The sequence below is a fragment of the Rhinatrema bivittatum genome, chromosome 4 (assembly GCF_901001135.1).
Source record: "Rhinatrema bivittatum chromosome 4, aRhiBiv1.1, whole genome shotgun sequence".
Taxonomy (NCBI): domain Eukaryota; kingdom Metazoa; phylum Chordata; class Amphibia; order Gymnophiona; family Rhinatrematidae; genus Rhinatrema; species Rhinatrema bivittatum.
Window position 1 is genome coordinate 140,632,366 of NC_042618.1, and position 16,822 is coordinate 140,649,187.

General features: G+C 45.7%; 1 protein-coding gene across 1 annotated transcript in view; it reads right to left on the bottom strand.

Annotated features, from left to right (window-relative positions):
* TTC6 (tetratricopeptide repeat domain 6) overlaps positions 1-16,822 on the bottom strand; it is an 832,741-nt gene that overhangs the window by 507,281 nt on the left and 308,638 nt on the right. Inside the window, exon 11 of the mRNA XM_029598902.1 lies at positions 12,310-12,716. Within this exon, the coding sequence (XP_029454762.1) occupies positions 12,310-12,716 (407 nt within the window). The remainder of the gene's footprint in view (positions 1-12,309; positions 12,717-16,822) is intronic.

Consider the following 16,822-nt stretch of genomic DNA (forward strand, 5'->3'; position numbering starts at 1 on the left):
AAATCAACAAAAACATCTGTTTTTACCAGTTTTCACTGAGTCACATTTTCCAATTAAAATCTATGATGAACTAATTCACCAAAAAAGAAATCAGTGTATTTTAATGTAAATGCTGAAAAGCTTAGTTTTTAATTGATCTCTAGTGTAAAAACCTTAGGATACAAATAAAGCAAAGTTGCTTACCTATAACAGGTGTTCTCCTAGGACAGCAGGATTGTTAGTCCTCACACATGGGTGATATCATCGGATGCAGCCCAGCATGGAACTTTGATCTCAAAGATTCTAGAACTCTCAAACATGCCCTACTGAGCATCAACAGCTGTAATCATCACCCTGCCCCCTAGGCAGAGTCTCTCAGTCCATGATATAGCTAATACATGGAGAAACCAACTCCCAGGGGAGGCGGGAGGGTTTTGTGAGGACTAACATCCTGCTGTCCTAGGAGAACACCTGTTACAGGAAAGCAACTCTGCTTTCTCCTAGAATAAGCAGGATGGTAGTCCTCACACATGGGTGAATCCCTAGCTATAGACTGTCCGAGCAGGACAAAGCAGGAAACCATACAGTGTTGAAGTACTACCTCCCTCCTTTGCCTGAGTGGCAGCCGAACCACCAGGGGTCCAGGCTGGAGAAGAGTTGGGTTCTACAAAGAAAAGCCATAGAGAGACTGAGAACAAACCCTCATGCACAGCAAGGGTGCCTACAGCAGAGGAGTGATGTGAATGCAAGCAGAAGCAAACTCCGCATCATGGAAAACAGTATAAGAAGGGTTCCTGAAAAGTAAACTCTGACAACAGTAGTTATAGAATTTCCAGGATATAGGAAGAACCCAGAGATGTAGACAAGAGAAAGACTCTTGGACAAAGACTGCACAGTTTCCTTCAGTGTTAAAGACAACTGAAAAACAACTGGGGCCCGAGAGCCTACCAGAAGAAACTGCAGTCCACTGACATCCAAAGGAATAAATGTCTCTGCAGAAGAATGCCCAGGTATGGCTGGTAGGCGTAATGGGCAGAAAAACCCAAAGTAATGCCTGGAGAACAAGCAGCAAGCCACAGCAGGTCCTGGGAAAGACACTATGTGCCAAAGCAGCAGATCTAGCTGACCGCACAGGGCAGCAGAAGGGTTTCCGGGGATGAGGGGCAATCCCCGAAACAGATCTGTAGCCCAAAACTCCCAAGCAGGGAGATGAGATAGGCCTGAAGCTCATCCAAGAGTACCTGTCAAGAATAAGTTCATTTATCCTATCACAGGATAGCACAGGGGAGCAAGAAGGCTTTTGGGCAACCTAGAGAAATGAGAAAAGCTAAAAGTAGTGTTGGTGAGAGCATGGCAAAAAATGTGGTGTTTTCTCCCTGGCAGATATACAGAAGATATACCACGAGTGCCTTAGCTTGTCCTCCCCTCCCCCTGACAAACCACCAGAAGTCGGAAGGCACGAAGAACACAAGGAGGCAGACCGGTGGACTGCCGGGGCAAGCACAAGTCACCAGGATGTCTATCAACCCCAACCAAACAACTCACTGCCAAATCCAGCAGGGAGATACCACCAAGATAGAGAACTCAGCCTGCTAGAAACAGCAGAAACTGAGAGTGACTGTCCCAGGGGAGAAATCCCAAAAACTCCACTAGAAGACAGGAAGCTGGGGAGTCAACATGCGTAAACTCTAGTAGAACAGTATTTCATTACCAGCCCGGAAACCCAAAGGGCACCAGAGCAGGCCCAGGGCGATCTCGGAACAGATTGCCAAGTATCCGGCTGAAGTATCACTATGCCAGGTATGAGTATATATACTTCTCCCCAAGGAAGCACATGGTCCAGCAAATGACAATCACTGCACGACCCAGGACTCCACTGTCTCAGACAGGGTGATCCCAAAAAAGGGGAAGAATAGCTTGAACATACCACAAGCAAAGAGCAGAGCCTCTGTTGTAGGGTTGTTCGTCCCCCAACCCACTCAGCCATGGACATAGCAAAAGGGTGAAAGGCATGCTCACCCATTTGATGGACTAGAACTCTCCTGACAGAGAAGGGTCCTGCAGGCAAGAATGACTGGCGATAGCAGTCCCTAAGAAAAGATGCCCACAGAGTCCAGCAGGTATCAAAGTGACTCATGAACAGGGGAAACCCTGGAGGGTCACTGGGGAACAATACTGGACAGGCTTCCTCAAGAATAGACCTGCTGCATCTTAGAGTAACCAAGAGAGCGCTACCCTTGACCAGTTCTCGGGACTGGCATCAGCCAGAGCAGTGCCATCTCTTCTTCGGGAATGGAGAAACGAGGGACACCCCTCAAAGGGATGCACAGTCAGGCATCCAGAGAGAACCCATAAGGGTTACCCTGGAACCCAGTTGAATCTCTTCCAGAGGGGAGAGAGAGCAATGGGATTGGGGGCTCCTGATCCCGAATGACCTTTCAACTTCTCAGAGGAGAGATGAAGCACAATCACTGGTCGCTGAGGTGCCGGCCAGCCTCGGATGGGGGAGGTGCCGGCCAGCCTCGGATGGGGGAGGTCGCCACCGTAATCCGTGCCGGCCAGCCTCGGATGGGGGAGGTCGCCACCGTAATCCATGGAGAGGACCCAATGAAAACGGTCTGACGACTGCCACTACCATTCCCTGTTCCTGGCCTCCAAGGACATGCACCAATTCAAAGAATCAAGGCCCTGGTTCAGAGAAAAACCTGCCAGAGACAGAACCTCAGGGGCTTCCCCACAAAAAAGGGGTTTTGGACAATGGAGAGGCCAAACAACAAATTCCTCTGCTGAGGGAGAAGAAAACTTTGAACCACTCTCCCGATGTCTTCTACTCCACTCAGGGTCTGGCCAAGAATACAGTACTAGGTCAGTCCTGTGGCTGCGGAACACAACCTGTTGTGTCTATCTCAAGGGAAAAACCACACACACAGAGATGCCCAGACAGCAGAGGGAAACTGGAGAAACAAGCCCTCTGTGGAAAAGCATGCTGAGTGGTATTCATGCAGTGGTATCCCATCCTACAGATGGTGGTACACCTATGATCCCATGTGCCGTGCCTGTGGGTAGAATCCCATGTCACAGTGAGAACAGAGCACCACGTGCCAGAGTCAGTGGCTACACGCTGCCCCACAACAAAGCATAGACTGTGTGAAGATGCCTTCTCCACCAGTGCTCTTCAGCACTGTGTGATGCAGAACTGACAAGGAGGCTGAGCCCATGATGGGATGATGGCAGAAACCTGGCATGGCTGAGGACTGCATAGACAAGGAGAATGCCACCTACCATTGCCCAAGGCACTCAGAGTAGATGCCTAGCCGTTCCTGACCGTGCATGCAGTGCACCAACGTCACAGTAACTCCCAGTGGAGTGAAGAAGAAAAGTGTGATGACGGTGTCCCCAGAACCACTGATGCTCTGGGTAAGGTATGGTGGAGGGTGGCAGTCTATGGTGTCACCCCCTCCAACATCTAATAAAACTTCGACAGGCAGGCCCTTGAAAATGTGTCGGGAATGGCTAACCTTCGATTCCCTCAGGGAATGAAAGCAGCGAAGTCCCTGGCGCCCAGAGCGATGACGGTGCCCCTTAGGGCCCATGGCACTTTTGTGCTCATCAACACAAAGCCACAACGAAGGCACCCAACGACTCCTCACCCAGAGCTTCGACTTGTAATTTACTTTCCTCTAAGGAAGGCAGGCCGATCCACAAAAGTGGGTTATGCACCTCTACCAGCAAATATAGAGTAAAGCTGATGGCATGGACACATAGCCCTGCCCCGCCAACAGCCCACCAAACTGTAGACAAACTGATTATACATGAATATGAATATTAACAGTCAAGCACTCATGTTTCCACCCAATTAGGAACACAGAGTTCAGACAAAAAAATTAACATGCACTAATCTCAGAGGCTGGTTATGTCACTTACCAGTCCTTCAATGAATGAACAGAATTACAGTCTGTATCATCTGTAATGAAGGGATGAACTAAAAGCAAATAAGCAGCCAAGGGCAGGTTGTGGAATGGCCTGCCTTCCTTAGAGGAAAGGAAATTATCAGGTAAGTATTAATTTCTCCTTTATCTTCACTCAGGCAGGCCAATCCATTCAAGTGAGATGTACCAAAGCTACTCCCGAACAGGGTGGGAGGCTTCTCACGGTCCAGTTAAAAGTGCACGTATGCTGCACCCTTTAGAATTTGAACGTCCAAGTGGTAATGTTGGGAAAGTATGCAAGGAATACCATATTCCTGCTGGGGAAAATTCTGGAGACAATAACCAAGACTCCACCCACGAAACCGCCTGAGTTCTAATTGGAATTCGCTCTAACTCGCCTAGAGAAAAGAATATCAGCATTCACACAGGTGGCTGTGATGACATCGTTCTTTCCAATGGGCTATAGTTGCCAGTTCCCCCTGTTTACCTCCACCATGGAGAACAAACAGCCAATCCTACTTCCTGAAAGATTTAGAAAACGTCAAGTACTTCATCAGATGATGCTTGACATCCAAGGTCCACAAAAGATGATACTCATGCACAGCATTATTCCTGTCTGGCATAGGCAGGGAAAAGGAGTGATCCAATTGAAACTTCTGAAACAACTATTGGCAAAATAAAAGGAAGGTACACACCGAAATGGCCTACAGCAAAAAGAATGTGCAGCTTGGAAATCTGACGTGCTGAACAGATTGTCACAAGAAAAAACTGCCTTCATGGTAAGTAGCCACAAGTAAAGACCATGCAATGGACAAAAGGTGGGAACTGTAAAAAAAAATCAAGACCAGATTAAGGTCCCACCAAGGCATCAATAGCCGGAAGGGAGGCCGAAGTTGCTTAACTCCCTTCAAGAACTGGGGCACATCTGGATGAGAAGACAATGGTCCACCATTGATTCGCTACCTATAACAAGCGAGAATTGCTACTTGAACCTTCAGGGAGGTAAGGGTCAAAACTTTTGGCAGAAATTCCAAAATTAAAAGAATTTCCACTTGAGAGGCTGAGAACCTCACTCCTCATACCATGCCTTTCAACTCTCCAACTGTAACAAAAGCCAAAGACATAGAAAACATTCTGGCCTGGAGCGAAGTGGAAATCACTGCAGAGGAATAACCATGCTTCAACAACGAACCCTTTCGAGGGCCAAACCATAAGAGAAAATCTACTCGGATCTTCATGTGGAACAGGTCCCTGATGCAACCAATCCATCCTGAGCGACAGCCTGAGAGGACTGCTCACCAGCAGCCTCTGCAGAACAGCATATCACAGCCTCCAGAATCAATACAGAGCCACCAGAAATACAGTTTCAGTTTTGCTAGCAATCTTCTGAATGATCCTGCTTATCAGTGGTCATGGCAGGAAGGCATATACCATCCTGTCCCACAGCCACATCTGAACTAGAGCATCAATATTCTGCGCTCTCGGATTTCTACTATGACTGAAGAACATGATGCTTCAACATTGTCAGAGGATGTCCACAAAATCCGAAACAGATGACCACAGCAAGCTATCATACATTGAAAGGCTTCTGGTTCCACCTTAATGATTGATGTAGGGCATTGTTGGTGCATTGTCCCACAGTACCGTGACTGTACGACCTTCCAGTTGCTCGGTAAACTATTTCAGTGGAACTGTACGTTCTTCCAATTCATGATAGTGTGTCCCCTAAATCAGAAGACTTGCATTCATCATGAGAAACAACCAGCCGGTGTCTCCAGGGAAATCCCCTTCCTGAGATGATCCACCTGTAGTTACAAGTGCAACAGAACACTCACTACCAGGCAAGTGAAATCACACCATTCACTCCTGTGACTGCGGATGCCACCTGGAGAGCAATGTGCATTGAAGGGGCCACAGGAGCACCTTGTACAGGGGAAAATGTCCAAAGTGGCTGCTATCGACCCCAGGATCTGAAGATAGGACAGAACCATCAGAATAATAATCCAGAACATGAGCAATTAACGTTTAAATGCAACTCTCTGGCAGAAATACTCTGCCCAGCTTCGTGTCGAATTGGACAAAACACTCCAGCATCTGAGATGGCTGTAAGTCGTTCAGATATGAATATACCAGGATGCCTTCTTTGCGCAGAGATGCCACTACTACCACCATGACCTTGGAGAAGGTACCGAGAGCAATCACCAGCCGGAAAGATAGAGCCTAAACATGATAATGTTGGCCCAGAATGGCAAGGCTCAGGAAACGCTGATGTTCCTGGTAAATGTGTAGATATGACCTCATCAGATCTAAAACGTGAGAAACTCCCTTCCTTGTGCTGCCATTATTATGGAATGCAGAGTTTCCATCCAGAAATGAGTCAAATGCCAAAGATGATTAACTTCCTTAAGATCCAGGATTGGTCAAAGGACCCCTCCTCCTTCTTGGGAATGCAGAATAAGGGAATAGTGCCCTCAAGACCAAAAGCCTCCTAAAGATAGACTCCACTGCCACTCTCTTCTGCAGAGTTGCACAGGGAGACTATAAAAGCATCCAGAGGAATCTAGAGGAATTCCAGAGCATAGCTGTCCCTTATCATCTCTAGGACCCACTGGTCTGTCATAATCTAGACCCACTTCTGTAGATGAGTCCCCACATCGAGGAGCTTCGGTTCTGGAACCTGCATCCTTATGAGGCTTTCTAGGCTGAAAGAATTGAGATCTTCCAAAGGGATGAGGCTTTTGAGTAGAGGCTCCTCCTTAAGGACACAAATAAAAAAGAACCCTGAAAGGTAAGATTGGACTTGCAAACTCGGTCTGCCAACCAAATTTGTAGCCACATATGGTGTCTAATCACTATCAGGCCGATACAGTACATTGCGCTCCAACGGAGCGCACTGTTAACCGGCATTTGGACGCGCATTTTCGACGCGCTAGCTTTACCCCTTATTCAGTAAGGGGTAATGCAAATGCATGTTGATGGCCCTATTAGTCATTTCCACGCGATACAGTAAGTAAAACGTGCAGCCAAGCCGCACATTTTACATTAAGAAATTAACGCCTACCTTTCTGCCGGCGCCGGGGAAGTGCATAGAAAAGCAGTAAAAACTTAAAAAGTAAAAAAAGTAAAAAATAAAAAAATTTAAAATGGGCCCGCGGCTCACAGGTTGAAAACCGGATGCTCAATTTTGCCAGCGTCTGGTTTCCGAACCCGTGGCTGTCAGCGGGCTCGAGAACCAATGCCGGCAAAATTGAGCGTCGGCTGTCAAACCTGTTGACAGCCGCTGCTCCTGTCCAAAAAGAGGCGTTAGGGACGCGCTAGTGTCCCTAGCGCCTTTTTTACTGTGGACCCTAATTTAAATAAATTAATTTACTGTATTGTGCGCACAGGAGAGCGGGCACTCGCCCGCTCTCCCACGATTTTTACTGTATCGGCCCATATGATGGAAGCCACCTGTCTAGCGGCCATCCACACCAAGTCACAGCCCACATCAGCTAAGAATGCAGCCCCCAGTTCTATACTGATCTGTCATCAGACCCCAGTCATTGTGTCTCGTGAGAGAGACGCAAACCAATCCGAGCTACCAGGAAGCAACAAGACGCAATCTGCAAATTCATCACCATGGTTTCAAAGTTTTGTGTAAGGATAGCCTCTATACACCTATCTTGAGCATCTTTTAGAACTGCCCTCCTTATATCAAGATGGTGGTTCACATGGTAACAGCAGATACCAAGGTAGCCACCTTTGGGGATTGCAAATGTTCTTTTGTCTTCAATCCAAGGGGTACTATCCTGCTAAAGCACACTCCTTTTAAAGTTAACTTTAGGAGTGCTCCATTCAAGGTCAATCAACTCTTGAATCGCATCGAGGGGAAAGAAACATGACACCTTGTGTAGGATGACCAATATGGGCTTCTTCTTTGGCACACTTGAAAAGTTACCCCAAGCCACACCAAGCATCTTCAGAGTCTGACAACAGACTTGGCAATATATCTCTGTGAAAGAATCAGAGCAGAGTCTTACATGGCTCCAGATCCAGAGGAATTTACTAATCCTCATCGGAGTCATCCAACAAATTCTTATCCACATCCTCATGAACATCACCAGGGACCGGCTCACTACGATGCTTGCACGCAGTAGATGAAAGGTGGGAACCACAATGATGCAAATGCAACTTAGAAGTGATTCACAGCTCTGCTGGGCAACCCTGCAGAAAGATCTGAAGACCCCGGAAAAAAAGATTCCACCCAGGAAAAGGAGGATGGATCCATACTGGGGCCCATAGGCCCAACCCTAAAACTGTGCATCTGCCATGCTGGGTCAGACCAAGGGTCCATCAAGCCCAGCATCCTGTTTCCAACAGAGGCCAAACCAAGCCACAACAACCTGGCAATTACCCAAACTCTCAGAAGATCCCATGCTACTGATGCAATTAATAGCAGTGGCTATTCCCTAAGTAAACTTGATTAATAGAAGTTAATGGTCTTCTCCAAGAACTTATCCAAACCCTTTTTTAACCCAGCTACACTAACTGCACTAACCACATGCTCTAGCAACAAATTCCAGAGCGTTATTGTGGGTTGAGTGAAAAAGAATTTTCTCCGATTAGTCTTAAATGTGCTACTTGCTAACTTCATGGAATGCCCCCTAGTCCTTCTATTATTCAAAAGTATAAATAACCGATTCACATCTACTCATTCAAGATCTCTCATGAACTTAAAGACCTCTATCATATCCCCCCTCAGCCTTCTCTTCTCCAAGCTGAACAGCCCTAACCTCTTCAGCCTTTCCTCATAGAGGAGCTGTTCCATCCCCTTTATCATTTTGGTTGCCCTTCTCTGTACCTTCTCCATCACAACTATATCTTTTTTGAGATGCGGCGACCAGAACTGTACACAGTATTCAAGGTGCGGTCTCACCATGGAGCGATACAGAGGCATTATGACATTTTCCGTTTTATTAACCATTCCCTTCCTAATAATCCCTAACATTCTGTTTGCTTTTTTTAATGCTGCAGCACACTGAGCCGACGATTTTAAAGTATTATCCACCATGATGCCTAGATCTTTTTCCTAATATGAAACCTAACATTGTGTAACTACAGCAAGGGTATATATATACATCACCTTGCACTTGTCCACATTAAATTTAATCTGCCATTTGGATGCCCAATCTTCCAGTCTTGCAAGGTCCTCCTGTAATGTATCACAATCTGCTTGTGATTTAACTACTCTGAATAATTTTGTATCATCCGCAAATATGATAACCTCATTCATCGTATTCCTTTCCAGATCATTTATAGATATATTGAAAAGCACCTGTCCAAGTACAGATCTCTGTGGCTCTCCACTGTTTACCCTTTTCCACTGAGAAAATTGACCATTTAATCCTACTCTCTGTTTCCTGTCTTTTAACCAGTTTGTAATCCACGAAAGGACATCACCTCCTATCCGATGACTTTTTAGTTTTCTTAGAAGCCTCTCATGAGTGACTTTGTCAAACGCCTTCTGAAAATCCAACTACACTACATCTACCGGTTCACCTTTATTCACATGTTTATTAACCCCTTCAAAAAAATGAAGCAGATTTGTTAGACAAGAATTCCCTTGGGTAAATCCATGTTGACTGTGTTCCATTAAACCATGTCTTTCTATATGCTCTTTGATTTTGATCTTGAGAATAGTTTTCACTATTTTTCCAGGTACTGAACTCAGGTTCACTGGTCTCTAGTTACCTTTTTTAAATATTGGGGCTACATTAGCCACGCTCCAGTCTTCAGATACAATGGATGATTTTAATAGATCAAAAATTTCATTTTTGAGTTCCTTCAGTACCCTAGGATGCATACCATCCAGTCCAGGTGATTTGCTACTCTTTAGTTTGTCACTCTGGCTACTACATCTTCCAGGTTCACAGTGATTTTGTTCAGTTCATCTGACTCATCACCCCTGAAAACCATCTCTGGAACTGGTATCTCCCCAACATCCTCATTAGTAAACACGGAAGCAAAGAATTAATTTAGTCTTTCTGCAATGGCCTTATCTTCCCTAAGAGCTCCTTTAACCCCTCGGTCATCTAATGGTCCTATCGGTTTTGGGGAGCCCCCGATTTCTGACGATTTTGAAAATATCGTATGATATTTTCAATCGTCAGAAATACGATTCACATCCCTATTATTTAGTCCATTCATTGCAGTGATAGTCCTCAGCCATGGGCCACAGACCACAGCTGGCTCTGGAATAAAGTATTGTGGATTCTGAGTCTGGCAACTAGGTATGGCCATTGAGCAATAGTTGGGATTTCCTACTCCCAGTGGCTGTAAATGTGAGTGTCCTGGTATCAGAATCAAATCTGTAAGGCAGTACACAGAATTTCCACTGAGCCACTAGCCCAGCTCATTTTTTCAACTTCTGACAAAGCAGAGTTGCTTACCTGTAATAGGTGTTCTCCTAGGACAGACTGTTAGTCCACACATATGGGTGGCACCATCAGATGGAACCCAGCACAGAAAACTTTTGTCAAAGTTTCTAGAACTTTGACTAGGCACGCTGAGCATGCTCAGCATGCCACTATCCACATGTCTATGCAGGGTCCCTCTTCAGTCTCATAATATAGAATTAAGAAAAAATAAAATAACAAACTGAACAGAAACCCAACTCCGTGGGATGGCTGGCATGTTTCCTGCTGTCCTAAAAGAACACCTGTTACAGGTAAGCAACTCTGCTTTCTCCTAGGACAAGCAGGATGGTAGTCCTCACATATGGGTGAATACCTAGCTACAGGCTGCTCCTGAACAACTATAGGACCAACACCACCTAACCAGGTTCCAACGGGCACAACAACACTGGTGCTGATGGTAAAAGAGGGAGTCAGCCTGAACCCAAACAATGGACCTGAGGCTGGAAGAGTTGGATTTCAGAGCTGAAAGAGATTCCGGAGGACAGACTGACTGAAAATATTGTCATGTCAGCTGTCTCTGTCCAGACAGTAGTGCAAGGTGAAGATGTGGAGGGAACTTCATGTCACAGCCTTACAGATCTCATCCAAGGGGACCACTCACAAGGGGGGCACCGAAGCTGCCATGGCTTTAACAGAATGAGCCCTGACAAGGCCCCCAAGCTGCAGTCCAGCCTGCGCATAGCAGAAAGAAATGCAATATGCTATCCAGGAGGATAGAGTCTGCTTGCCAACGGCAACTGCCAAACGGTTTTTATCAAAAGAGATGACGAGCTGCGTGGACTGTCTGTGGTCTGCTGTCCACTCCAGGTAGAAGGCTAAGGCTCTCTTGCAATCCAGACTGCGCAGAGCCCATTCACTCTGGTATGAATGCGGCTTGGGAAAAAAGGTGAGCAGGACAATGGACTGATTCAGATGGAATTCCACGACCACCTTCAGCAGGAACTTGGTGCGTACGCAGAACCACCATATCGTGAAAGAACTTCGTATAAGGTGGATATGACACCAAAGCTTGAAGGTAGGTGACCGTTACCAAGAAGATGACCTTCCAGGACAGATACTTCAGGTCACAGGAGCGCAGAGGCTCAAACGGACCCTTCATAAGCTGGACCAAGACCACGCTGAGGTCCCAGGAGACAGTGGGGGGGCCTTAGCAGAGGCTTCAGCTGAAGCAGGCCCCGCATAAAGCACCTCACAATAGGCTGCATTAGGGCACAATAGGGTGCATTGGGGCACAATAGGGTGCATTGGGGCCTACCTCTCGGTGGTAGGCCCCAATATCACTGAGATGGACTCTGATGGAGTTGGTCTTCTGGCCAGCCTCTGAGAGGTGCAGAAGGTAATCAAGAAACTTCAAGGTGGAGCAGGAGAATGGATGCAAGACATGCTGATCACATCAAATGGAGAATCTTTCCACATCAGACCGAAAGACTTCCTAGTGGAAGGCCTCCTGGATTCCACCAGGACACGACATACCTCCAGGATATGTAAGTTTACCCTCTCAACATCCAAGCCATGAAGGAAAAGGCCTGGAGGTTGGGATGGTGCAGCCTGCCCTGATCGTGCATGATGAGGTCTGGGGAGGTCCCTAGATTGATTGGCTCCCATATGCAAATTTTCTCTCATGCATATTCATTGTGGATATCATGAAAACTTGACTGGCTGGGGGATCCCCAGGACAGGGTTGGGAACCACTGTTCTAATATATGTAAAATAAAACCTTGATAAGCCTGAAACTGTTTGAAACATACAATTTGCCCATGATTGCCTAAACCTTTGCATTCTACTGTTCTTGCAGGAGGTTATTTTAGCCTGACATTTTAGTCAGCAATGTTGAAATCCCAAGTTGAAGCATTTCACCATTCACAAAGGTTAAACTTAAAAATTAACCAAATGGGTGTTTAAATGCACACTATAACTGCAAAACACATAGTTCATTTATACAAAACCTCTTAAGAATTCTTGGAGGCTGGTTTAATTTTTCAAGCACAGCTTGTAGTTTCTGAGGATTGAGCATTTTCAAAGATCCAGTTTTTCTCTTTTTTGGGGGGAAAACAATATACTTAGTCCCAGCTTTCTTTGCTGCCTCAACAAGTGACATCATCTCAACAGCATACTCTTGTTTAGTCAGAGAAAATTCAGGCCACTTTAATGAAGAAGTTTCATCAGTTAGGATTTCATTGGGCAGAGAAGAGGAGAGTCTTTCAGGAACTGTCAGAACCTTAGAATGAGCTAGCTTTTGCTTCTGGATCTCTAACTCTGTCATGCTGGTTTGGAAATCTGAAGACAACTTCACCAATTTTTCCTTGTAAACAGTGAAGTCAATGGAAGATACTGATCTTCTGATCACATTTGCCTGTTTCAAACATAAACATATAAAAATAATATAATGAAAAGTTTATTAGTTTTCCAGATAGGATGTAATATATGAATAAAACACTTATTTATAGTGTAAAAACCCCAAATAAAATTCCACTTTTTGACTATTATTGATGCCATCTTGGAACAATAAAATGATTCTAATTTCGGGTTGTAATACCTCTTCTTCTAGTAACAGTGGGATCATATATTATTAATTATGAGGCTGATATTCAAATGACTTAAGGAGCAAATGGGTAGGGAGAAGGAGACTTTATAAAATTTCCTTTACAATCTCCTATTTGTTCTTCCTTCATTTAAAAACAAAATTCAGTTTCTTCTACATCAAGTAATTTCACACTTTTTGCTATTTTCTCTCCAATATTTCAGAAATTTTTGTTTTTCTTTTATTGGAATCAGCATGCATAAATAATTACTCTTTCAATGCAACCCTAGAAGTTACTGAATGTGAAAGCAGCATTAGTAAAACAGTTTAACAATATATTCTAGGGATGTGAATCGTGTGATCGATCGTCTTAACAATCGATTTTGGCTGGGGGGGAGGGAAATCTGATCGTCTTGTTTTTTGGTTTTTTTTTTAAATCATAAAAAATCGTAAATTGGGGGAGGGCGGGAAAACCGGCACAACAAAACAACCCTAAACCCCACCCCGACCCTTTAAAACAAATCCCCCACCCTCCCGAACCCCCCCCAAAATGTTTTAAATTACCTGGGGTCCAGTGGGAGGGTCCCGGCGCGATCTCCCGCAATCTCCCGCTCTCGGGCCACGGCTGCGTTAATAGAAATGGTGCCAGTGGCCCTTTGCCCTTACCATATGACAGGGCAAAGGTAGCGCCGGCGCCATTTTGGTTCCTGTCACCCGACGTCACGAGTGCAGGAGATCGCTCCCGGACCCCCGCTGGACCCCCAGGGACTTTTGGCCAGCTTGGGGGGGCCTCCTGACCCCCACAAGACTTGCCAAAAGTCCAGCGGTGGTCCGGGAGCGACCTCCTGCACTCGCACCGTATTGCCAATATTCAAAATGGCGCCGGCGCTACTTTTGCCCTCACTATGTCATACAGGTCGTATGACTTTTGCCCTCACTATGTCATATGGGTCATATGACATAGTGAGGGCAAAGGTAGCGCCGGCGCCATTTTGAATATTGGCAATACAGCGCGAGTAAATCGGGGGAGGGCGGGAAAACCGGCACACCAAAACAACCCTAAACCCCACCCCGACCCTTTAAAACAAATCCCCCACCCTCCCGAACCCCCCCAAAATGTTTTAAATTACCTGGGGTCCAGTCGGGGGGTCCCGGCGCGATCTCCCGCGATCTCCCGCTCTCGGGCCACGGCTGCGTTAATAGAAATGGCGCCGGTGGCCCTTTGCCCTTACCATATGACAGGGCAAAGGTAGCGCCGGCGCCATTTTGGTTCCTGTCACCCAACGTCACGAGTGCAGGAGATCGCTCCCGGACCCCCGCTGGACCCCCAGGGACTTTTGGCCAGCTTGGGGGGGCCTCCTGACCCCCACAAGACTTGCCAAAAGTCCAGCGGGGGTCCGGGAGTGACCTCCTGCACTCGCGCCGTATTGCCAATATTCAAAATGGTGCCGGCGCTACCTTTGCCCTCACTATGTCATACGGCGCCATTTTGAATATTGGCAATACGGCGCGAGTGCAGGAGGTCACTCCCGGACACCCGCTGGACTTTTGGCAAGTCTTGTGGGGGTCAGGAGGCCCCCCCAAGCTGGCCAAAAGTCTCTGGGGGTCCAGCGGGGGTCCGGGAGCGATCTCCTGCACGCGTGACGTCGGGTGACAGGAACCAAAATGGCGCCGGCGCTACCTTTGCCCTGTCATATGGTAAGGGCAAAGGGCCACCGGCGCCATTTCTATTAACGCAGCCGTGGCCCGAGAGCGGGAGATCGCGGGAGATCGCGCCGGGACCCCCCACTGGACCCCAGGTAATTTAAAACATTTTGGGGGGTTTCGGGAGGGTGGGGGATTTGTTTTAAAGGGTCGGGGTGGGTTTTAGGGTTGTTTTGGTGTGCCGGTTTTCCCGCCCTCCCCCGATTTACAATTTTTTGACGATAAATTGGGGGAATTGTTATTGTATCGCGGCTCTAACGATTTTTGACGATTTAAAATATATCTGACGATTGTTTTAAATCATCAAAAAACGATTCACATCCCTAATATATTCCTGTACTGCAAAGTTAACTAGTGGTAGTTATCATTGCAATTAATAAAGAAGTGAAAGAAAATGATTTGTAAGTCAATACAAAGATTCTTTAGGGCTGAATTTATTTCCATATTTTATATTTTTTAAGGTAAATTTTAAAAAGCCCGGCATGTGCATAATTTAGGGAATGTGAGAATGTCAGGCTCGCGCACCATGAGTGGATTTTAAAAGCCAACGAGATATGCACATATCTCCGGCAGCACACCCATCTTGAAAGTTGTTAAAAAGGTGTGGGGCATGGGCATGGTCTGGGTGATGACATGGGCACTTCAGGGCATGAACCTGAGATGTGTGCGTAAATGCTTACACAATCTGGTTCACGCCAAATACCCCTGCAATGTAATTTTACTTCTGCTATGAAAGATGTGTAAGCTAAAGAAAAATAGGCAGATCTGCAGGGTTTTAAGGGTTGGGGTTAACTTGGGCGAGTGAAGGCTATTAAACTAGGAGGGTTTAGAGGACCTTTCTCTTAACTGAGTGAATTGGGGACAAACTGGTAAAAGTGGGAATAGTATTAGCCACCACCTCTTTTAAAAAAATCCGATTTACTTGGTAGAAAAGGCATTTGCATTGCACAAGCACGCGCCCACTTAAAATTTGGTGCACATGTGCACGTGGCCAGCTATTTTATAATATGTGCGCATATGCAAGCATATGTTAAAAAATAGCCGTGTCCCTGTGTGCAGGCCGACATATGCTGGTTCGAAAGTTACCGTCTTTTAGTGGCCACTTGAACAAGCATAAGAGAAACAGCTCTAGGGAAATCACAGAATTCACTGATGATTATTAAAACCCTTTTATAAACAAGCCTGCCTTGAATTTTCTTGATGGTTTTTAGTGGTAAAATTTTCTCAGTTAGTTTTGTTGGCTCTTCTTCTAATAAAGATAGGGACAGTAAGTAAAAACGTAAAAATTTTGATAACTGAAGTTCTGCATTTATATATATGATGAGGGCAATTTTAAAAAGTTTAGGTTAAATTTCATTTATTAAATTTTCTTGATTGCATTTCTTATAAGAAAATTAAAGTGATGTATAATTAGAGAGCAATTTTCAAAAGCCATTTAGCTGGGTAAAAGAACTTTTTGAAAATTGCCCACCCTGTTTGTGGGAAATAGTACATGTGTTGTGCCACAATGCACATATTTACCTGCACTGAACAAAGGCATTCTTAGGAGAGGGGTTAGGGCAGAGAATAAAACAATGCACGTACTTTTGCATTTTCAAAACTAGACATGTTCTTTTTTAGGAAAATAGTAGCTGCAGCAAAGGCAGGTTCAAATCTCTAAAGGGTAACTTTTTCACTAGGCAGTCTTGAAAGAGAAAGTATGCACATACCGGTACTTTCCTTTTGAAAACTGATGAGTAAAAGCGCCCACAGAATTTGCATTAAAATGCAGTTTTGGGCTTCCGGTGATGGAAGCTGCTTAGACAGATGTGTGAAGGGTTAGCTCCGTGAACCCCCATCCGAAATGGAGACATTACTTACCTGATAATTTAGTTTTCCTTAGTGTAGACAGATGGACTCAGGACCAGTGGGTTATGGGCTCCTCTGCTAGCAGATGGGAGACGGAGTCAGATTTCAAAGCTGATGTCACCCTAGATATACCCCTGCAGTGACCTCAGCTCTTCAGTATTCTCTTTAAAAGCACTGTGGACATATATATCAAATAACTTGATTAGAATTTGGATACAACTTGTTTAAACCCTTGGTTAACAAAACTGGATTAAAACTTGAGACCACCAGTGTACTCAACTAACATAAGCATCAAATCCAGCCACAGGGGCGGATTTTAAGAGCCCTGCTCGCCGGTGAGCCTATTTTACATAAGCCTACCGGCGCGCGCAGAGCCCCGGGACTCG